Source organism: Barbus barbus (assembly GCF_936440315.1).
Source record: "Barbus barbus genome assembly, chromosome: 6".
Lineage (NCBI taxonomy): Eukaryota > Metazoa > Chordata > Actinopteri > Cypriniformes > Cyprinidae > Barbus > Barbus barbus.
The window spans coordinates 29,653,380-29,678,242 of record NC_136734.1 but is presented as its reverse complement, the minus strand read 5'-3'; the positions used below and the strand labels follow the sequence as shown (position 1 = coordinate 29,678,242).

The window sequence follows — 24,863 nt, the reverse complement described above, 5'->3', positions numbered from 1 at the left end:
ACCAAGGGTGTAGATTTGGTTTTCAACTTGGTAGGGACATATTGTGAGGAGGCAGGAGACAACCCTCAGATTCTAATTTTTAAAATAAACCAAAGCTATTCAAGCAATGAGTCACAGGACCTTGGTCATGTTCACAATGTAGGTGTTAAGAAAATTCTATTGCGTGGAAGTAGGTCTCATTACAAGCATGTGCAGTATTCACTCAGGAGCAGTGTTGGGTGTAATTAAATTACTTATCCACTGAAAAAGTAAAGTAAGGGATTAGTGTTCATTTTTAGGTAATTTAATTACAGTTACCTATAAAGTACTTGTGTTATATACAGTAAATAATTTCAACAGTTCTAAAATCAATATTGAATTTGAAATCTAAATTTACCGTCTAAAGATAAAATTGCCCGCCGGCGTGTTCGCTTTCAGATTTTCCTGATTCACAGAGAAACCTTAAATACTCAGATACATATAAGAGTAAAATCAATATAATCTAAAAGCTTGAAGTGTCTACTTTTAAATGAACGAATACAAATCGAAAATGAATTTTCCTGATTATGTAATCCGCATGAAACTAAAGCGAGTTACAGTCTATCCTGTATCTGAAAGCCTGAAGTGTCTACTTTTAAATTAACAAATTCAAATCGAAAACTAATGTTATCTGATTATGTAATCCGTATGAAACTGAAGTAGTCTTTCTCGTATCTGAGCTCATTATATGTAGTCACCTGTGCGCAAACGCCCTCACCTAGATACCAAAAATTATATTATATAATATAAAATAAAAATCAAGATTCATCTAATTTTCATAATTTTTGAAAGAAGACCTCCTATCAGGAATTTACCTCATAAGAACAGCGCGATCTTACATGGCTTTATTCAGCAGAGAAGATCATTTCTGTCATTTATTCTTATTGGTTAACGTGTTATTTTTACATAAACCTGTACGGGTTTTACTAGTTGGGCTTTTCCAGAGCATCTTGCCAAACAGAAATGTATTGTTTAACTTTTAAGTTTTTTTGTTATTCAGATATTTTGCAGAGTATTTCTATTTGTTAACCAAAGAAGGTTACATTTTTTATTAAAAAAAATTAAGTATTACAGTTGTTTTAAAGCTAAAAGACTAAACTATTCTATGCTTGACTCAAATTGAAAGAATAAAGAGTTTAATTTCTATTAAGGTTTATATGGATTTTAAGATGTAGCCTAATTAGCGATTTGAATAATTAAGTTACTTATTGAGTAACTAAGTTACTTTTCAGACAGAGTAATTAGTAAAGTAATTTAAATACAATATTGATTAAGTAATTAGTAACTGTAATTAATTACTTTTTGAAAGTAACTTACCCAACACTGCTTACAAGTCTTGTTTTCTGTCATTTCTCTGCCCATAACATATTAAATAAGACTGCTGATCTGTCCTGTTTCTGGTATGTCACTCCAAATCCTCTTGTTTACCTTTTATTGAAAGTTTTAAAGTTAATTGCATTTAGTGTTATTTTAGTCATGGGCAACAAAAGATGGCAACATTAACAGAGACATGCACTGTTTGTCTCATCCGAAGAGTCTGTAAGGTGAATTCTTAAAATAAAATGCAACCATGTACAGTAAAGTTTATTTGTAGTAAATTTCTAGAATTTGGTTGAAGGTGACAAAAAGCTTTAAAGGTTTTAATTTGAAAGATCCAATGATTTTGTTGCAATGTTACAAAAAAGAGAAAGAAGGCAAGAAGAAAAGAGAGCAGATAAAAACTGATAGTGTGAGAAGTTTGCAAAAAAAGAGAAATGGAGAGAAGAAAATGTGAAAAATTCTTCTGTGGCACAAGCCTCAGGTCTTGATAATGGAGAGATAGAGAGAATAGCAGAAAGACTGGGAGAGAGATGATGATGAGTGCAGGCTGACATTTGCACACATGCCCAAACCAGTGCAAGGGTTAGTGCCCCGCACTGTGTGTGTGTGTGTGTGTGTGTGCGTGCATGAGAGTGAGAGAGATTTACCATCATTATAAAATGCCTGTTTACAGCTGCTGTCATTACCATTTTGTGTCTCTGACTGGCCTGGCTGCTCATCTGAGCGTGTCTGTGTAAGAGACAGTGTTTGTGAGCTTTTGGTTTCCTGGCTTATCATGTTATTGCTGCAGTCATTGATCTTTCTTCACTGCATTAACACACACACACACAGACACACATTGCTTCAGGCGTCTGGTTGGTTCATCATACAAAATCAGCTGGGCTTTTAAAAATATAAATAAAAAGAGTTTAGGAGTGGAGAGATATGCACATAACCTCTCAGCCTCTGAAGGTGATTTTAAAGTTTAATGAATAAACTCAGCGGAGATGCTCTGAAAGCTCAAAGTTTCAGGAATAACATGACAGGAAGGACAGAGTGCTTTAACAGTGATGCGAGAACTGTTCATAAATGGAGACAGACACTTATTTTTCTCTCTGGGGATGTCTTTGAATCAGAGCACACACACATTTGCATGCAGTGCTTGTATGAGTCAGGTGAGCTGAGTCGCTCACAGCGCTTTGAGAGTGAGTTGTGCGTCAAAACAGTTCCTTAGAAAAAGGTTTTGACAGCTTACGTATGCAGTGACCCTGCTGTTTTAATTGAGGCAATCTGCATCGTGGAGAGAAAACTGTAGGGGTCAGGGGGTCTGTAAACAGGTTATTTTTCACTCGCTCTTTTGCTCTCGCTCCCTCTCTACGGTTTTCCGTCTTCTCATCGTTTTTTTCCTTATTGCTCCCTGGAGCGTTCGAAAGACAGATGAAAAGAAGGGCAGAAAGGCAGTAAGCAGATGTAACCTGCTGGCTCAGTTAGAAGAACAAAGGAAGGAGAGAAAAAAACGGAGCGAGAAGGAGACACGTAATCATTACCTTGTCTCTGTGTAATTTCTACGCCACTAGCATCACCATTTGGAATTGCAGAAATAACTTAGTTGGCATGAAATGGAAATTTCTAAATGCATGTTATTGGTTTATTAAACAATCCTTCCATTTCATTTTTACAATTTTTTGTTATTTATTAAAATGGCATAGCTTAATCTTCCAGTGAAACATCAGACTTCTCTCTGGTGATGTGGTCCGGATTTATGTAATATGTTTGTCCTTTAATAAAATTCATGTCTCCATCGAATCAACAACCGGTAGATTAATCAGAGTTTTCAAAAATTCAACATTTTTGACCCCTGTTATCTTGTATTCTAATAAATAAACTTATATGACACCAAAATGTTCACACTTAAATTTTCAGTCCACAAAAAACACAAACTCACTCCAGTTGTGTGTAGATATTATTGGTATGATTATTGTTCTTCTTTAGACAGATTTCATGAATAACCAGTTGGTGAATTCAGGACAATATCACATCTTGACTCAATTGAACAGTTACCAAAACACCCAAAAGTGTTAGCTAATGAATATTTGTATCTCACTGATCATTGTCCAAGTGCTTTGAGTGGTTTTGGTGAAAAACCACCAAAGTGGTGATGCATTTTTGAAAGCCACCCCATCACCCTGGTTCCCTCGACCAAAAATTAATACAATTTTTTCATTGCCATTTGGATTATTGCAGAAAATAAGCTCTGTAGCCAACATGTTTGATTAGTACACGTTTTCGCATCATGATTATCTTCACAAATGAACACAACTTTTGAATTAACTTTTGAACTAAATGCAACTGCCAGAAGTAAAATGCAGTCTCATGACTTCAGTGTCACCATCACTAAGCTTCCGACAACTCTTTTAGTCTTCATTTAAAAAAAAAAAACAATAACCTGAAAGTTTGAGTTTGATAGAGTGTGGTTATAAACAACAAAGCTGTGAAAGCGAACTAGTAAGTAGAAGAGTTTTCCTGTTCGGTGTCCCGATATCTGTAGTCACATTTAGCCACTGGTTATCAACTGCCTTTTTAAAAACAATTAAAAGCTTTTAAAAATCATGTATTGTATTACTGATTTTATATGTTGTAGAATATCTTGAGCTTGTGTTAACAGACATTATTGTGGACATTTAACCAAAAACCCATTCAAAAAAACCCATTGACTTAAGGATGATGGAACCAGAAGTGAGTTTTCTGAGGTTTGTGGCCACAAAAATGTCATCCAAAAGACATTTGGTGGGCAGCATTGCTTTCTGGTGGATCATACAGGGCTACCGCCACCTACTGGACTGGAGTGTGTAGCGCTTGATGGTGCAAATGAGCACATTGGTAATCGCCATGATTTTAATGCATTAAAAATCTGCGTATAAAAAAATCCCATTTTGATCTACTACTAATTTGAATATTGAGGAAGTGTCATCTTTAGTGTCTATATGGTGGATATGGATTTATGGGTAGGCCCAATGTGAGTGTTAGATTGTATGTTGGCTCTTACGTTGTTGTTTTCTCTGTTGTACTAAAGCTCTCAATTGTGTATGAATGTGTTTGCTTTGCTGTATGAGTGTTTGAGCATGTATGCTTTTTTAGCGTAGGCCATCTGTGTGTGGTGATTTTTAACCTCTGGGCTCTCTGAGTAATGTGACATTTGTTTGTATTTTCCTCCTTTTTCTCCCTCATGTCCACATGCTTGCTTTTTTGTTTGTATGTCTTCTGGACACATTTAGCAACATTTGTCCCTTTCGTCCTTTTCCTAGAATTGACTAACCTCTATTTTTGCCTTAGTCTCTCCTATTCTCTCTCTCGCTCTCTTACTTTTCAAGAAGCAGGTGTTTGTGTTAGGCAAAAATCATTTGCTTCAGGAAACAGACAAACAGTACAAATGTCCTCCCTCTGGATAACAAGGTTGTAAATATTCATTTAATAAGACACCACTAAAGCTGAATTAATGCTTAACACTGGCTTTTCTGAGCATTCTTTCCTATATTGCTGTAGAGATGTCAGTGAACTCAATCCGTCTACTGTCAGCTTAGCTACATGGTTGCCAGATTTAGAAACATTTGCAGCTTATCTTTAAATTACTTAGGTGACAACTGCATTTAGGGTATTTAAACTAAATAAATAACAAGACATTTGATTTGGATTTTTGACAAATCCGCATCGTAGTGCTATACATGCAGCCTGTGACCTTAAACCTGATGTCATAACCTTTCCATTTCTGTGAAAAAGCTATTGTCTCTTCAGATCGTTTTTAAAGGCTCAGATACACACACAAGTACATACGCTCAGTAGAGATCATCATAATACGTAGTGCTTATGAGTGTTTGTGTGCCTTAATGATTGTTTATCCTAAAATATACACTGACTCTGTTTCCATCTCTCTCTTGGTCTGGCAGTCTGTTCTCAGTTCTCCAGGGGTGTATATGCAATATTTGGATTCTATGACAGGAGGTCAATGAACACATTAACGTCGTTCTGTGGCGCTCTGCACACCTCCTTCATCACTCCATCTTTTCCCACGGACACAGATGTGCAGTTTGTCCTACAGATGAGGCCAAGCCTCCGGGGGGCGCTGCTCAGTTTGCTAGCCCATTACAAATGGGAGAAATTTGTCTACCTGTATGATACTGATAGAGGTGAGTAAACACACACACACAAACACACAAACACCTATACTGTAAGTATTTGAACACTTAAAGGGATAGTTCACCCAAAGTGAAATTTGAAAAACGTGTTTGGTTACCTACATTCTTCAAAGTATGTTCTTTTGTGTTCTGCAGAAGAAAGAAAGTATATAAGTTTGTAACAACATGAGGGTGAATAAATTATGACAACTTTCATTTTTGGGTGAAATATCCCTTTGAAGTAGCACTGCAATGGAAGTAGCAACAGATCTTTTCTTCAGTATTTTGATTCTGGATGTAACCGCTAATTGAAAAATAAAAAATGCAGGTTGGGGACTTGGTTCTATGCATTGGTTGTTGAGTTCGAGTCCCGGATCATGGACCTTTCCCAATCCCCCCTCTCTCTCCCACTTTGTTTCCTGTCTTATATACTGTCCTATCCTAATAAAATGTAAAAACGGGAAAAATAAATCTTTAAAAAAAGTGGATGCTTGCATGGGATGGGGTTTGAGCGTGACCCTGGCTATGTTTACACTTGCTATTAATATGCATTTTTGTTGATCCGATCATAAGTGGATGACGCTAAATACAAGTGTAAAGGGATCTTAATCGTTTTGAGTTTGTCAGCTTTCAGCCACTTCCTGAGGTAGTTAAAAATGCATTTAACCTGATTCTTTCATAGTGTAGATGCTCATACAGGCACAAAAGTCTCTCTACCTAATCTTCTAATATGCAGTCATTTTGGCACCAAAACAAAAAGATTATGGTCAAAATCATGGATGCTTTCTTTATCCTTTTCCATTCGCTTCCTTTCCAGATCACTCATAATCTGCATAATGGGTTCTTTCAGTAAATAGTATTTGTGTGCTGCACTCAACGATCTGTTAAATATGATTTAGAGTGTGACGAATGTGAACATATGATCTATGCTATCAAATAAATGTCTATGGCTCATTGTCACCTGTAGAAGCATGCCAGTACATAAATATGTATCTTAGTGTCTTAATTGTTTAGATTTTTAGAAGGCACATTGAGTTTTTATAGCTGTTATCTGAGTTGTGTAGGTCTAATGTCTGCTTTTGTTCACAGAAATATTAAAAATCAGATTTTGGTTTGCAAATTCCTGCTAAAGCAGTAGACGTTGCTGTTTACATCGGCATAGTGGCATCAAACACTGGTATAATGGAGGACAGTTTTTCTCTGTGTTTGTGTTCCAGATCACCTGATGGGCATACAGCCAACAATCACACATTTTTCCTGGCTTGTTTACTCTAAAGAGAGTGCTTACAGGGACAGTTTAAGATAACGAGAGACACTATTGTTAAGTTTTCTCCAGGGATCTTCCTTGATGGATTAAACACATCATACTGAAGAGCAGAACAGTGTGCTTACAGATAAAAGTCAATGAAACTTTGTTTGGACCTCCACTTCTTAATACAGTGGGTGCCAAAAGTCAGAGACCACATTGAAATACTGGGGATCAGATTTGATCACGTGAATTCTTTGGTACAAATGGTCAGATTGTCTTCCTTTAAAGCACTAGATGCTCTTTGGATCATTCTCAAATCGTGATACAGTGCAGACAGTCTCAATCTGTTGCCACCCTTAAAAACACCCACTACTGTCAGCAGGAGTTGGGCTGGTGGTGCTAAACTTTAAATGGTTTTACATCACCACAGGGCTTGTGCATCTGTTAAATACGCTAAACAGTGACAATTAAAAAAATCTGCATGTGCCTTGGCTTGCTGGTTAACATAAACGCTCTAAGACATTGATTTGTGCTGTTGAGATGAGTGCTGCAATGTTTGGCAGAGACTCTCAATAAAAAATGTAAAAGGCCAAGTACATAATTTGAAAAAATAAAACTGTGAGAGGTTAAGAGATATTTAACGAAGGCGCTGTAAAAGATTTCCTCCATGCAATGTTTAACAAGACCCTCTTAAATTGCTAATGAGAAACTTGTGTTTAATTAACCCATCTTTAATAAACCTTTGCAGGTCTGACACATGGCCTCCCACTTAGACTAACATGTATGACTTTAAGAGTCGAAGCGCTTGAGTGTATGTATGTCATTTGGATTCTCACCTCTCTGTGAGCTGTCAGTCTTGATTAATTGGTCACAGCTAAACAGAACGTATGCTAATTAAAATAGTGATTGAATGTGTGTGTGTGAGTGTGTGTGTGTGTGTGTGTGTGTGTGTGTGTGTGCGTGCATGTTGTCCTATAATGAATGTGATCACAGGGCTAAAATCGAGACCAAATGGAACAGGGCTGATTTGTGTCCTGTATGGCCTTGAGCTGGAGGTTATAAAGGCTGTTAGTGAACATTTCTGTTACTTTGTATGTGCTTTGAATCCTGTAATGGTAATTCTGGGTTAAGTACACTCTTAGGAAAAAAAGTACAAAAGCTGTTACTGGGGCAGTACCCTTTCAAAATGAACTAAAATGCACACAATTTGTAAGATGCTAATATTCATATCTTGGGGCTAAGTAAGGTAAAAAGGTGTACCTTTTGAAAGGGTACCACACCAGTGAAAGCTTTTGTATTTTTGTTTTGTTTTGTCTCTGTCAATACAGAAAAACAAAATGTTTCAAAGTTCTCCCTCAGTTTGGATGAACCACAGAAAAACAAATGTACAGAAATTTCATGTATATTCATAATCAGGCATTGAATTTTGTAATATATTAAATAATTGTTCAATTTAGGGCACTGAGGGCATTTTTATGCAGATTTGGGTATATTGCAAAAAAATAGTGGCTAGGAACACCTACATTTGTAAAATAAATGAATAATAAATTTTAAAAAACAAAAAAAATCTATTATATTATATATCATATTATATGTTGGTATCATTTAAAAAAAAACGAAATAAAATATTTGTTTTCTGTTTTGCATCACTTCCCATAAAAGTAATGATTTTTTATTTTAATCATGATTTTTTTTTTCTTTTTTTTTGGTAACACTTTATAATAGGGAACACTTATTCTCTATTAACTATGACTTTTCCCTCAATAAATTCCTAATTTTCTGCTTATTAATCGTTCGTAAAGTAATAGTTAAGTTTAGGTATTGGGTAGGATTAGGGATGTAGAATACGGCATTAATATGTGCTTAATTTGTACTAATAAATGGCTAGTTAGTTAAGAGACCCTAAAATAAAGTGTTAAGGTCATTGCACACAGAGTCGGAATTTTCGCTTGTTAAAAAATAAATACGACCTCACGTTGTGTCAATCACGTTTACACACTGCCTCCGAAACTTTCGTCCGTCATAAAAAAATTTGGATCAGGTTCGATTTTCTGCGTTTTCGCATCCGTAGCATGCATTTTGATAGGAAAGGATGAGGAATACGGAAAAACACATTCGAAAATTTCGGACTCGGTGTGCAATGGCCTTTACCCCTTTTTTTTTTTTTTTTTTTGTAGGTAATTTGAATTTGAGGGACACCTAATTTATATCCGAGCAAACAAACCCTCACTTTCTGGGTGGGATACCTATGCAGGGGTCTGATATGTGCTGCAGTGGGTCTGATGTATTGCACAAGACCTGACTAGTTGCGTAAAGATATCATCTGCAATGGATCTGATCTATGGTGGAGCTTATCTCAAATATATGAATGAAGGCCTAATACGCACTTGCACACACATGCACAAATGTATGCATGTTTTATATATATATTTATATAATATGTGTGTTCTGCCATTGCATTAGCATCATTAGTGCAGAGTTGCAGTAATTACGTTCACCATGCTTCTTTCCCTGCCTCCCCTCTTTTCATCCCTTCAGATTTGCACTGCATCAGCAGTTCCTCTGTGTTCTCAAACTAGAGAGAGAAATGAAGCAGGACTTGCTCCAACATTCTGGCCCAATTCTGCCTTGGTACTACATCTACGCAGGCCCTTTGTAGCGGTGTATTTTACACCATGTATTATTCTCTGTTTCAGGGTTTTCCATCCTACAGGCCATCATGGAATCTGCGGTGATGAATAATTGGCAGGTGACAGCACGTTCGGTGGGGAACATAGTGGATCCGCTGGAATACCGGCGCATTATTGAAGAAATGGATCGTCGGCAGGAGAAGCGTTTCCTTATCGACTGTGAGGTTGAACGTATTAACAGTATTCTAGAGCAGGTACATAAAAACACATACTCAGACTTCATTTCATTTGTCGGACTGTCTGTCTGTCGTGGCAGTAGTTCACGAGTAGCTCAGTTTTGTGGTATTGATTAATACCTTTCCAAAATTCAAGCATTGTTCGCAAATAAGGTGATAAAAATAGTATGTGTGAGAGCATGCGTGTGTTTGTGTAAGTAGGGCACAGCGTCCTGTAACAAGGGAACAGTGAGAAAACTAAAAATACTCCCTTTCCTCTCATCCAAAAATACAGCTCTCAAAGGTACTGTTACATTCTCCGATTCTGTTTGTCTCTTTGACTTATTCTTTCTCTTTCTGTTTTTTACCCTGTGTCTGCTTTCCTAGCTTTTTCCCACACACACATATATACATGCAGAGGAAAGAGTGTGTGTGTGTGTGTGTTTGTGTCACTAGGAGGTCACAGAGATAATGAAATCCACGAGTAGATCAATCAGCACTCAGAGAAAGCTAATCAGAGCGCTGTGCTTCCAGCAGACTGCCTGTCTGCTGCTACTTGTAAATCAATAGCTGTGTGTGTGTGGGTGTGTGTGTGGTTGAGTCGTACCTTTTAAAGTGTGCCTAAGAGTCAGCAGAGCTTTACTGGCACGGCGTTCAAATTTTCAATATTGCCAATGTATTCAAGTGCTGCACCTTTGTAGAATAATAAATAATAATAACACAGTCCTGTGATGTGTGGGAAGACGCAGTATTGTAACAGCTCCACTGTGCCCAACAGGTTCAAGCAGGACAATGGAGACAGTTCTTTCATTTCTGATTATGTAAAAATGGGCACTACTACTGACCTGATTTCTTTCATCAAAAAAACAAAAATTTAAACATATTCCCACAGATGGAATGTTGTGTTGTATTCTTTAGGTATTTATAACAGCCATTGGACATTGATGGTACCATCACTGTTAAAAATGTTGCATGTTTTTGGGGGAAGTATTGTTTGAGTGCTGAACAGTGTTATTTAGTATAATTGGGATGCTATTATGGTGTTTATTAATATTTTAAATAGGCAAAATTTAATTTATTAAGTTCATTTTAAAGTTAATTTAACAAATTTAAATTAAATAGTTTTTATTTTTGTATTTTCTGTAGTAATGTTTTTGTCACTTTTTGAAATTTCATGTCTATATTTTAATTAATTTTTATTTTTATTAATTTTCTATTTTTATTTTGAAATTATACCAATTATATAATTATAATAACTGTGTATTATAATTATAATTGTATTAAGAAATCCCCCCCCCAAAAAATTATCTTTCAATTAGATGTTTGAATTTTTTCTTTAGTTTTAAAATAAAAGTATTTTTGTTTTTTTTGTCTTAAATTAGATTTTTGAATTAAAATAATCCATGACATGATAGAAAAGTTTTTCCATAAAATGACAATAAAAGTCCTTGTCACTCATGGCCTATGGTTTTTATTTTTCCACTTAGTATTCAGCTAAGCTATTAATAAAAAGAGTAGTGCTGTCAAATGATTAATCGGATCCAAAATAAAAGTTTTTATTTATGTAATATATGTGTGTGTGCTGTGTATATTTATTATGTATATATAAATACACACACATACAGTATATATTTTGAAAATATTTACTTGTATTTGCACGTATATATTTATATAATTTATAATATATATAAAAATATTTAATATACAAATAAAACATATTTTTCTTATATATATATATATACACATGCATGTGTGTGTGTATTTATATATACATAATAAATATACACAGTACACAAACACATATATTATGTATACAAAAACTTTTATTTTGGATGCGATTTAATCGTTTGACAGCACTAAAAAACACGTTTTTCCCCAGAATATTTTTTCTGCTATTTACTATTAATAAAAAGAAAAACTCAAGCAAGCTTTCCACCTTTTTTAACCGCTGGGACCAGAGAGTGCCCATATAGTTACAGAATCACCCCTCAGCAGTTCTTCAGGCTTTTGCTTTTAATTTGTTGTTTGCCAGTTTAATCTGTGATTTGTTCATTTTGATCTCATGGTCTGCATAAACAATCAGACTTAATGCTGCGTGACACTCTTTCATTCTGTTTCCAGGTCGTGATCTCAGGAAAGAACAGTCGAGGATATCATTACATCCTGGCTAATCTTGTGAGAAAATACACACACATGCCCAGATCTCCTCTTTCTTAACCTTCTGTGAGTGACCTTTCATTTTGACCACTGACCCTCGCTCTCTGCAGGGATTCTCTAACATGAGTTTGGATAAGGTGTTTTCAGGCGGAGCAAATATCACCGGATTCCAGATCATGAATCCTGATAGCCCGATCGTGCAGCAGTTCCTTCAGCGCTGGGAGCGGCTCGATGAGAGAGAGTTCCCTGAGTCTAGAAACACTCCCCTGAAGGTCTCTGTCTCTCTTTATTTCTATGCTTATTTATGTGCATTTGTGCATGTTTTTATTTGTGAGTGTGCCACTTCTGAATATGTTTGCGGAGTTTATTTGCATATGTTTACGTGTAATTTATGGCAATGTATTTTGATGAGTTTAATATAGCAGTCATGCAATAGTTTCATTAATCATCTCTTTTTGTTGTTTCATGTCATTGCTTAAATTCTCCCATAATGCACCTCTTTCAACTGTTCACTGAGTGTAGAAAATGTGCATTTGAATGTTTGCGTGGTTCTCTGTTTATACTGAGGTGTTCATACATTTATCTGTTCGTTGTCATGTTTAGTACACCTCTGCACTAACACACGATGCCATCCTGGTGATAGCCGAAGCATTTCGCTATTTGAGACGTCAGCGTGTTGATATTTCTCGTCGAGGGAGTGCAGGCGATTGCCTTGCCAACCCGGCTGTACCATGGAGCCAGGGAATCGACATTGAGAGAGCTCTCAAAATGGTAGGAGGGGTTCATAAAGGGCCTCAGAGATAGGAAAAACTTTAGGAAAAAAAGCTGTGTTCAAATTTTTAATCATCAATGAATGTGCAATAATCATTTTTACCTGTAGACCTTATGCGCCAGTAAAACAAGCTTACAGCCATCTTTTGAATTGTGTGTTTACTCTATAATAAGTAAATCCACTTCACCAGCTTCTTAACTATTTAACAGCGATGCCATTGAAATCCACAAAAACAGAAGTTATCAAAAGTTATCATGAGCATTGTCATGTTTGAAGCAGATACCATATAAAATGTCAGTAGACCGGGGTCTTAGATTTTAAAATGAGCAGGTCATTCATAAATCCATAAGATCTTACTTTCATGCTGTGGAAATGCAAACCGGAAGACAGAACACAATGCTGAAAAGAGGCGGGCTACATAAGGTCTATATGGTTATATGATACTTCCATTATGTTTGATAATGTTGTATCATGCTTTCCTTTTTTGTCGTGCTTGTTATTTTGTTGGTGTTACTGTTCGTGTGTGCTTTCCTCCTGCAGGTTCAGGTTCAGGGTATGACAGGAAATATTCAGTTCGATTCGTTTGGACGGCGATCAAATTACACCATTGATGTTTATGAAACTAAACCAGGAGGAGCCAGAAAGGTTAGTGACTCTGGGAGGGCAGTTTCTATAAATTCACACAATATTACTGTCACAGTGAAGCCACAATCACTTTAGAACATTAGCATATGTATATTTATATATGTGTCTGTGTGTGTATATAGTGGTGGCCAAAATTATTAGAACACTAGTATTTTCATCAGCTAAAAAATGGTTTTAAGTCATTTAGTTCTATATTTTCTATCTTTTGCTGTAGTGTGTCAGTAGGAAATATCAGTTTACTTTTCCAAACATTCGTTTTTCCATTAATTGTAATAATCCAGTGAGATTTTTGTCTGACAACAGCCAGTGCTGTTAGTCTGTCTGGAATGACAAGAAGAAACAGAACAAACTGAGACAGACTAAATCCAGAAGAACGTTGGCAACGTCTCCAAGATGCTTCACGAAACTCACCTGCAAAGCTACAGTACTGTTAAAAGTTTTAGGCACTTGTGTAAAAATGCTGTAAAATGAGGATGCTGTCAAAAATAATGTCATAAATATATTTTCTTTGTCAATTAATGTCTATTAATTAAATTAACATTTGTTGTGACTGTCCTTTGCATTTAAAGCTTTTGGCTTTTGCCCTCGGTGCACTTGCACATAGTTTTTCAGGTAGTTTTCTTGAAGCATCTTGGAGACGTTGCCACAGTTCACACTAACAAGAATCTCACTGAATTATTACAATTAATGGTAAAATTAATGTTTGGAAATGTAAACTGATATTTACTACTGACACACTGCAGCAAAAGATAGAAATAATGGACTTAAAGCCATTTTTTAGCTGGTGAAAATACTGTTGTTCTAATCATTTTGGCCACCACTGTATATGTAGCAAAAAAAAAGTGAAACTATACAAATAAGGTTTTTTTTTTCTCTGCCTTTTTTTAGACCCTCATCATTAAATGTTAAATTTTTTGCCCATTTCTTTCATCTTTTGAAGTTACAATATGTTTTCATATAGTGCGAGTAAATGTTTTCTCTTGAAAGCTCAAGGAAAACGATACGCACTTAAATGCTCCAGCTGCCCTCATACTTGCTTTCTTCCTCCATCAGTCATGAGATCATGTTTCTACTGAGTCATTCTCTTACTGAATTGCTGACTGTGATTGATTGATTCTATTTATGCTCTTGCTGTTTCTGTCCCTTGCAGATTGGCTACTGGAATGAATATGAGAAATTTGTTTATATAGTGGAGCAGCAGGTTACCAACGAATCCTCCTCTGTGGAAAACAGAACCATTGTGGTCACTACTATTATGGTACACTATCTAAAGCTGCTTTTAAATATACCGAACCATGATCCTTCTGCCCTTTCAGGTTTAGTGTCACAGTTGCATTGCATTCTGGGGGGGCAGAATGCTTTTCTGTTTCGCTTTGCTTTGCACTCACTCACTACATGTTGAAACAGTCGATCACAGAAGAGTGTTTCAACTGTATCCGTGTGAGTGCCAAAGCATTTTCAGTTCCATTCCGGTGGCCTGTTGTAGCAGTGACATCACAATACTGGCTTTGGTAAGAAATAGGTTAGACTGTCTCTTTCTCGGCTTCTTTCACCTCACCAAACGTAAGTACTGAACGACTGAGATGCCAAGCTGGATGCAAAGTGCAGAAAATGTAAAGAAATATACACACAAGGCACGGCTGATGGTTTTCTCACACATGGTGTGAAATAGTAGGCATCAGAAAAAGAGTCTCTCATTTTACATCGCCTCAGAGTTCAGATGTGTTTTGTGTTTTCTGGCCGAGGTCCTGTTTTTAACATCCAGCTGTCCTATCAGATGTGCCCATTAGGTGCAGACAGTTTGTTCTTTACTTAGCTCCCTAAAAATGACATAATTGTCCATGCCAATACGATGAATGTGAGCAGGGATTTCGCCATCTGAGGGAGTGTGGCAAACGCCCACTCAATAGCAAATCAATCCAATTGAAGTTTTTGATTAGATTGCTTTTCATATTTCTCTTATTTATTATTGACTATTTAGGTGTCACATGAAGAGGAGTTGTGGTTGAGAACAAGCTTAATATTGTCTTCCAGTGATATTACAAAATCAAATGCATACAAATGCAGAGCCACTCTTGAGATACATCCTCTGACATACAGCTAAATTTTCTTTGTCTAAAAATAAAGAAATCTGACTTGGATCAAAAAGAGACCGAGCAGCACTTATTTTGTAACTCGCAAAGTGATGAATACATCCGAGTGAACTGTGTTGCATACACGTTTAAATAGCAACATTTATTTTGAATTTTATTTCTTCTCGTATTGACTATAGCTGCCAACTCATATATTAAATAAATTATAGAAATAAATGAAATATGAAGAATTGCGAAGCTTCTTAATCTAGAGAATTTCAGACGTGTGCCATGTTGTGCACGTGGAGATGTTTTGCCTACTGGACATGTTACGCTGGACGACTCGCTGTGTTTAAACAAACGCACGTTAATTGAACCAAATGCTGAAAGTGATTCGGTTGGGGCTGTACAGTGATTACATCTGGGCTTAAACGAGTTTCATAATTATGTCCTTAATGAAGAACTCTGAGAACTTGAGGGCAGGGGTGGATAGAGGAGAGGACTGAGATGAAACGGAAAGAATATTAATTAAAGGATGAATATGGTAATTAATCTTTTGCATAATACATAACCTGAAGGTCACATAAACCAAACCTTAGTAGGAAAAAATTAAATGAGCTAAAGAATGCAGTTGTTTTAATGCAGATAAGGTACATTACGTTAATAAGATGAACATTTGTAAGACCAGTTAGAATTACATAAATAAACATGTCACTAAGTTTAGTTAGAAAAGCAAAGTCATATTTAAATGTACCATAAGGTTCGCCTTATGTTACATTTAAAAGTGATGACGACCTCTTTCTGACTCTGCCTATGATAACCTCATAAGTAGATACAGAAATTGAAAGCAGGCTCATTAGATAATTAGTTTAATAAGAGTTTGCAAAAGAACGTTTCATCCTGCACAGGTTGGACAGACGTGCTTGTGTAATGAAACCAGTATAAATAGCTGGAAACCGACTGAAAATATGGATGATGGGGTTCAGTAAATAAGATGAAAGAAAACTCGAGTTTGATCTGATGCTATTAAAGCAGAATTTTGATCTGGAGTTTCATCAGATTTGGCCTTATTAAAATAGTTAAAAGCACACACATGTGAGAAAACCTCTGCTGTCCTCTTTAACCTTCCTGGATGCACTGGACACAAACGTGTGTGAGTTTTTTAAGCAGAGTCCCCTGAACGTCCATATCCTTGCTTGCTTTAGATTTACAAATGACTTCTGTTTACTAATGAGAGGACCAGCAACTTCACATCTCTGTCAGCTCTCTTTTTCTCTCTCCAATTTGAGAAATCAGAAACCACCATTAAGTAGCACTGTCCCCAATTTAAATTCAGCTGCTGTTTGTCTGGTAGCTTGGCTATTGGTCACATTGTTGTTACGAGACTCACAATGCATGTGTATATTTCAGTGTTTGTGTGAACGAGTAAGAATGAAAGAGGTGTGAAAGTGTGTATGTGTGACACATACTGTATCAGCATGATTGCAGACTAATCAGTGATTTTGTGTGTGTTCTGGGCTGTCCGTCTGAAAGCCAGCTGAACCTTATCTGATTTGGTTAACAGGAAGCTCCATATGTAATGTACAAGAGGAATTATATGCAGTTGGAAGGGAATGATCGCTATGAGGGCTACTGTGTAGACTTGGCATCAGAAATCGCAAAGCACGTGGGCATAAGGTACAAACTGTCAATTGTAGCTGATGGGAAATATGGAGCACGCGACCCTGAGACCAAGACCTGGAACGGCATGGTGGGGGAGTTGGTATATGGGGTGAGTGCTGGGAAAATGATCCTGCAATGGGAAGTTGTGGGTAGTGGGATAGTTGGCTGTGTGAAACCAGCAACACTTTGGAGGCATCATATTAAATCACTGACCACTCTGTCAAAATAAAAGTTCAAAAGATATTATGCAAGATTTTCTCGCTATCTCTTAACATTTCACAGTTTGGTGCTTGTCAGAGTTGTTCTCATCATTCTTTCCTGTGTCACATGATTGATTTTGACATTGTACTGTGATTTTTAATTTTCCTGGTGTTGCTGACATCACCCAAGTCTTTGGTCATGGTCAGTGTTTTTACAAAACTGATTTATTTGGGGAAAACAAAAATCTGCTCCACCCATTTGGTTCTTGTTAAAGCTAAACAACTTATTTTTTATTCACATGAAAGGAAGTGTGTGCATGTGTCTGTCTGTGCTTTTTTGTTTTTGTGTGCCATTCAACATATCCTGAATATGAGACACATATCTTTTTTCTTTCTCTTTTTTTTTTTTTTACTAAAAACATCATCTTATAATTTTTATATCCTTTTATATAAAGAGATTTATTGACAATGTCATGAAAATACTTCTTGGCTTATATAGGCCAGAATTTTGTGCATCGCTACACAAAATATTGTCATATAAAAGTTCTATTTAGATCTTTTGTCGAGTTTTAAATCGAGTTCTGAGTTCCATTCATAAGCAGATGGAGACAAGAAGGCATTTTGGGACAGAAGTACATGGTAACATATGCTACAGTTATAACATACAGTTAAATGTAAAGAATGAACCAAAGGTACTTTAATTTGTTATTGGTATTCAAACAGCTTGATCATTCCTCAGTTCTGCATTTTTATTGTTATTAAATTTTGAAAATAGCAGACCATCTAATCGCATGTCCATGATCATACCATGACATAATTTTTTTCCTGGTATTATGAACTGAGCTTTCCTGTGTTCCATGTTTCCAGAGAGCAGATATAGCTGTGGCTCCTCTCACTATAACCCTTGTCCGGGAGGAGGTGATAGATTTCTCCAAGCCCTTCATGAGTCTGGGCATTTCCATCATGATCAAGAAACCACAGAAGTCCAAACCAGGGGTCTTCTCCTTCCTGGATCCGCTGGCCTATGAGATCTGGATGTGTATTGTGTTTGCATATATCGGTGTGAGCGTGGTTCTCTTCCTGGTGAGTCGTTTCAGTCCATACGAATGGCACCTGGATGAGAATGAAGAGGCGAAGGATCCGCAGACGCCCCCCGACCCGCCTAACGACTTCGGCATCTTTAACAGTCTCTGGTTCTCTCTTGGAGCTTTCATGCAGCAAGGATGCGATATCTCGCCAAGGTTGGTGTATTATTTAGCCCATCCTTGTCTCTCCATCCTCATCTTTCTCTCTCCCCTCATCTTTGCATTTTATGGTCGTCATGTCTTTCATGGTGCATATATGTTATTCTACTTGGGGTATTTCACTTTTTAATAAGCTTATCTTCTAACCTTAAACTATTCTGTCATCACTTCACTTTTGTCATTCATTCAATCATTCACTTAGTCACTCATCACTCACAAATTTGTCACTCGAGCTGTTCCTGTCTTTATCTCCTCTTTTTCTCTCTTGAAGTACAGCTTGTTTTAAATCAGTGGTTCTCATTTTTTTAGTCATACTCATCTTTGAAGCTAAAGAAACTTTTGCACTACATTCACCCCAATAATATCATCATCTGTCAGTATTGGTCGACAATTTTGGCACTTATAATGACATATCATTTAACAGATTGTTTTGCACAAATCAACTTAAAAAATGAGGGAAAAACAAGCAATTTGAAACAAACGAAACCGCGTCAGCTAATTATTTTTGCAGTTACTGCACATTATAAATTTTTTGTTAAAACTTTTAAGCTCCATTCACACCAAGAACAATAACTATAAAGATAACGACATTAGCGTCCACACCAGCGAACGATATCTGTTTATTCTAAGCGCAGGCTCGTCTGCTTTAAATTCTCGAGCTCATTATAACAGGATTGATTCAGGATTGAAAAAAAATGCTCTGAAAGTGATTGCAATGATATAATTTCTCTGTGCCTTTATCATTATAGCTTTGGTGTTGACGCTGTTATTCTTTAATATTGAGAACGATTTTTAAATGATTATTAAACATAAAAACAATGAAACCTGCATGCTTTGGAAATTAATCTAATGTGTTTTTTATTACAGTAAAAGGAAAAAATGGAAATATATATATATATATATATATATATATATTTATATAAATAAAAAACAGAAGATTATATATTTATTATATCCAAAAAAAAAACATGAATTATACTGCTTTGCAAGCACAACAATAAAGGCTTAGTTTACACAAAAAGGAAGATTCTGTTTACTTTTTTTTTTTTTTTTTCGTATAAAAAAAATCTAGACTTTGCACTTTGAGAACCACTGCTTAAAGTGATGCTGAGCACCAACTAAAATAATTTATATTCACCATGTGTTGACTGTAAAATGTTCAGATTTTCTCTCTTTCACACTCTTTTTCTCTTTCTTGGAGGGCTACCGTGTTCTTGCTGCATGTCTCTATTTTATTGTCAGCAGTTGGTGTTTATAAACTGTTTCAGTGGAGGAGTGTCAGCCCTCTTCATTCATTCCGTCATTCGTCTATTCATTCATTCGATTTTCCTGCCCACCTAATTCCTCTTGGATTCTTGTCTTTCATTCTTGAGGTGATCTTTGTGACCCTGTGCTTCTCATCCTCATCTTTCTGCTGTCTCTCATGAGACAGACCTGTCCAAACAGAAGCTTCACTTGTACTTGTGATTTTGTTAGTTTCTTGAAAACATTTACATCTTTTATCGGCAGTAATAGTTTCAATACATCTGTACTAATTGTTAACTTTTCACAGGGTTTTGTTTGCTCTCCTATTGTCTCTCTTTCTTCCTCTTTCCGTCTCTCCCTCCCTCTCTCTCTCTCAGGTCTCTGTCTGGCCGTATTGTTGGAGGTGTGTGGTGGTTCTTCACTCTGATCATCATTTCATCCTATACGGCAAATCTGGCTGCTTTCCTGACTGTGGAAAGGATGGTGTCGCCTATAGAGAGTGCAGAGGACTTAGCCAAGCAGACTGAGATCGCCTATGGAACACTCGACTCCGGTTCCACCAAAGAGTTCTTCAGGGTAAGACAGCAATAAAAATATTCTGTCAAATGCAGTAATACTGCCAAAATGAGGAAAATAAGCCTTTGTGGTTTGTGGTTATTGATCATAATAAAACTTGTATTCTGTGCCAGTGTTTCTTACTCCTGATCCTGGAGTTCCCCAGCCATATTTTAGACCTCTCCCTTATTTACATCTACTGTTCAAAAGTTGGGGTCAGTATGATTTTTAATGTTTTTAAAATAAGTCTTGTACAGGCAAACTGCAGTAATTACACCAATGCTGAAACTGCAAAAAAGCACTTTATGCAATGTATAATCCATCCAATATGCATTATGTCCTGTATGACAAAAATACTTTTTGGATCATTCAGCCTCAGTTTTCCAGGAAAAAAATAGGATTTTAATCAGCTTTCAAATCATATATGGATAGGGTTTGTTTTTTTTTGTTGTTGTTGTTGTTGTTGTTTTTTTTTTGTATTTCAGGCACTGAACGGATGAATAAAATGTGCAAAAATTTCATTTTTTCTGTCTGTCTGAGCAAAGTCTAATGTGCATTATTCAACTCATTAGCTAAACTGGATTTTTCAATTAAAGGAGACATTCAAAATGTGCAGTACTGGAAGGGTTTTTGATTCAGGATTGAGAGATCTAAAGGAAAGCACACGTTTGTGTGCCTTTACTTGTAAGAAATTCTGAGACTGAACTACGTTGACAGTCAATTGGCAATCTGACAAAGACATGTCACCACATACATGCGACCATCTATGAATAAAGACATGTTTTACTGAATCTTAGCCAGAAACTGTTTTTCATGTGAGCCAGCCAGAGGCTGTGTGTGTGTGTGTGTGTGTTTTGAGATGACAGGGAACATGGCAGTTTTAAGATGACCCAGATAAACCACTGCTGATGAGCTCATCCTGTCATTTCACCTTAATGTCACAATTACTTGCTGTGTGTGCGTGTGTGTGAGTGAGTGTATGAAAGCAGAAATAGATGTATACGTAATCAGTCACTCACACAGTCACTTTCACCTAACAGACCCACTATAGAGTGGTTGGAGACGTAGATGGAGAACACATGAAATGAGGTGCCCTTTTGCTCCTCTCTCTTTCATGAGTTGTCATCTGTTAACAAACTGGATCAGAGCAAAGATGACAGGAGAGCAGCTGACACAGATGTTGGCTGAATTTGATGTGGAGACAGCCTCCACCTTGTGTTCATAACATATTATTGCAGCAAACTATCCTAGCAAGCAGTGAATATAACTCTGCTTTATTAGATGGTAATGTTGGTTTGAGTTTAGGTTTTTAGGTAGAAAAACAATGTGGTAATATTGTGGAACAGTCACCACAAAACAAGCAGTTTAAAAAAACAATCACCCTCATGTCATTCTAAACTTGATGGCTTTATTTCTTCCATGGCGCACAATGGGAGAAATTGTTATGCCGGTAGACTTTTACATGAAATTACAATGAATGAGAACTAACATTTCAAACTTAAAAAAAGGATGCAAAAGCACCATAAAATATCATAAAAGAGGCCCATATGATACTATTTAGCAAGGCTGCATTAAATTGATCAAAAGCAGAAACAAAACTTTTTTTTAAATAAATGCAGTTCTTTTGAGCTTTCTATTCGTCACAGAATTCTGAAAAAACAATGTATCAGAGTTACCACAAAAATATTAAGCACCGCAACTGTATTCAACACTGATAATAATAATAAATGCAGTGTTGGGAAGGTTACTTTAGAAATGTTATATGTAATACAGATTACAAGTTACTCTATTTAAAATGTAATAAGTAGTGTAACTATTTCAATTACTTTATTAAAGTAATGAAACTAATTACTTTTTGATTACTTTTATAAATGTCTAACAAATGTTTTCAACTGATAATCATTTTCAAACATTTAAACCAGACAGGGTTATCCTTTTTTAATCTTTCATCATTTGAATTAGGATTATAATAATTTATTTTTAAAGAACAGCCACCACAAAATCAGACTTTAGGGCCTCTTTTCACTTTGAGATCATTCTTAGGTTAAATACAAATCTTTGCATCCAGGGAACACTGGCATCTAACAGTTAATCTTACTTAAAAAAAAAAAGTAAAGCATTGACATAAACCCAAATAGGTAATAAAACAATTATTGGATAAACAACCAACAAAATGAATTCCTGTGTCCTAAACTCCCGAAAACATTGGTGTCTTATATTTTAGAGCAGTCAATGCAATTGATCAAAAAAATAAATAAATTAAATCTGCATGTGTGTGAAAATATTACAATTTTTAATATTTTAAATTTTCATAATTAACTGTATATTAATGTTTTCTCAGTAACTATAACTGATTACAGTTACATTTATTTTGTTATTAAATTCCATTACATGCAACTACTGAATAAATGTTACTTAAGCACCAAATCAGCATATTAGAATGATTTCTGAAGGATTATGTGACATTGAAGAGTTAAGGCTGTTTTGCCATTACAGTAATATATTATTTTTTTTAAATATATTCAAATCAAAAACGCATTTTTACACATTTTACAAAATTACATTTAATATAAGGCTTACATGAAAAAGTTCCTTTTGAAAAGACTCCTTTTGCATTCTGAGAAAGTCACTTGCACATGCAGGTTTAAAAAACATAAGTCTGAGTAAATGATTACAGAGTTTTCTTTTTAAAGATAATGATAGTTTAATGATAAAAGATTTCTGGGAGGGGATAGGTTTAGGGTTTTGCAGATGGAAATATATTGGATCAAATATTCAAAATAATTAATTTTAATCAAATATTAAAAGTCCATTAAGTGTGCACCATGATTAATGGCTCTGTTATGTACTTGAGGATTGGACTGGCCAGACACAACACATCCAGTAGTCTAAGTTGGTACTATATGTTTATCAAATATCTGAAAAGAGTCATTATTTTTTCATTTCCATTTGGTGCTGCTAGTGGCACAGAAATTACACACTTCCTGCTTTGAATTCTACAGTTTGTGCCAAAAAACTCAAGAAAAACACATTCACATACACTCCTACACCAGCTGTCTGGAGGTCAAGTTAACCTACTTACATGCACGATATGTGTGAGTGTATGTGTGTAAAACTCTGTCCTATAAAAAAGAGTGTGTGTATGTGTGTGTGTGTGTGTTTGTCCTAATAAATTTAGGTGTGTGTGTGAGTGTATTTTCTCCAGAGATATCCTGTCCGCTACACGGCCATTTATAGCTACCCTCGCAAGAGATGGGCACAGAATATTTTGGCTTATGAAACGTAAGCTTTAAATCACCACAAATGCAGAATTACAGCAAAATTATAAGGATAACTAGAGCCATGATTTCTCTGTTCTTTCATTCCTTCCTTCCATGCATTCTGAGAATGATGTGTGGGAGAACTTTGTGTTGACATGTTAGTTTTTTTCTTTACTTATATATATATATATATATATATATATATATATATATATAATTTGCTGTTTTAATAAGATTTTATACTTTGATGCTCGTTGGGTTTAATCTCCTGACAGCAGGACTCTCCAAGGTCAAACATTCCTGAAGACTCTTGTACGAAATACTGATCGAGATAAGAGTTTGAGATTTTTATTTGATATCATGTCTGGGGTGGGATGTTCATGTTGTGAGACATCTGAAACAGTGTTTTTTGCTTTTCAGGTTTTGAATTTAATGCACGTTTAAATGGAATATCCTAGCTGGACCTTTTTACTGATGTGCCCCAGTAAAATATTACTGATAAATCTTTGCCTGACAGTTGAGAATAATTTTCTCTGATAATATTTCAGCAGCGACGTACTGTATATTTTCAATCATCTGTTAAAATAAGATATATAGCGATGCCAGTGAATCAATATTGATCAAATAGGATCTAGAAATCGAAGAAAAGTCGTGTACAGCTTGTGAACAAGAAACTTTGGGAGGTGAAGACAATTTATATCCCTATACCCAAATATAGAGAATTTTTTTGTTGGGGGCCCTGTGCCTCAATACTGATGAAAGGCTAGAAATGCTCCTGGCACCCGTCATATATATATAACCAAATGTTGCTACTTTTCTAATAATATAGTGGAGAATTATCCGTGCTGGCTGGAATAGTTCACAAAATGAATTCCAGTCCATCCCTGCTGACAGGAAGTTTTAGGCAGCCACTTTCTTATTTGTAAAGGGTCACGAAACTCACACGTCTCTCTGAACCTTTCAATTATTTCCTCTTTGTCGTTTCTCTCTTTCAGCGTTCAAAGATCGCTGTCTACGAGAAGATGTGGTCTTACATGAAGTCAGCCGAGCCGTCCGTGTTTGTTAAGACCACCCCCGACGGAGTGGCTCGCGTGCGCAAGTCGAAGGGGAAGTTTGCGTTCCTGCTCGAGTCCACGATGAACGAATACATCGAGCAGAGAAAGCCGTGCGACACTATGAAGGTGGGAGGGAACCTGGACTCCAAGGGCTACGGCGTGGCCACACCCAAAGGGTCGGCATTAAGGTGGGTGGAATAATATAACAATTCACTCTGTTGTTATAGTATTCCACCTACCCTGATTCCACCATCTCTCTCTTCTCTCTGTCTCGTTCATGTTTTGTTTTTCATTCTTATTCTCTCACCCTCTTATACCTTTTCTTATACCTTTTCTCATTCTCTCTTTCCTTGAACTCTTTTTCTTTCTTTTTTGCTTTCACTCTGCCTGTCTCTCTCTCTTTCTCTCGCGGT

General features: G+C 36.1%; 1 protein-coding gene across 3 annotated transcripts in view; it reads left to right on the top strand.

Annotated features, from left to right (window-relative positions):
- Positions 1 to 24,863, top strand: part of LOC306871780 (glutamate receptor 3-like) — a 37,086-nt gene that overhangs the window by 1,034 nt on the left and 11,189 nt on the right. For 2 of the 3 annotated variants that reach the window (XM_079419929.1, XM_079419928.1), the window contains exons 3-13: positions 5,262 to 5,501; positions 9,435 to 9,622; positions 11,705 to 11,758; positions 11,851 to 12,012; positions 12,344 to 12,511; positions 13,053 to 13,157; positions 14,308 to 14,415; positions 16,794 to 17,000; positions 17,959 to 18,332; positions 19,958 to 20,156; positions 24,391 to 24,638. In XM_079419929.1, the coding sequence (XP_079276055.1) occupies positions 5,262 to 5,501; positions 9,435 to 9,622; positions 11,705 to 11,758; positions 11,851 to 12,012; positions 12,344 to 12,511; positions 13,053 to 13,157; positions 14,308 to 14,415; positions 16,794 to 17,000; positions 17,959 to 18,332; positions 19,958 to 20,156; positions 24,391 to 24,638 (2,053 nt within the window). The remainder of the gene's footprint in view (positions 1 to 5,261; positions 5,502 to 9,434; positions 9,623 to 11,704; positions 11,759 to 11,850; positions 12,013 to 12,343; positions 12,512 to 13,052; positions 13,158 to 14,307; positions 14,416 to 16,793; positions 17,001 to 17,958; positions 18,333 to 19,957; positions 20,157 to 24,390; positions 24,639 to 24,863) is intronic. The other variant, XM_079419930.1, reaches the window with a different exon arrangement.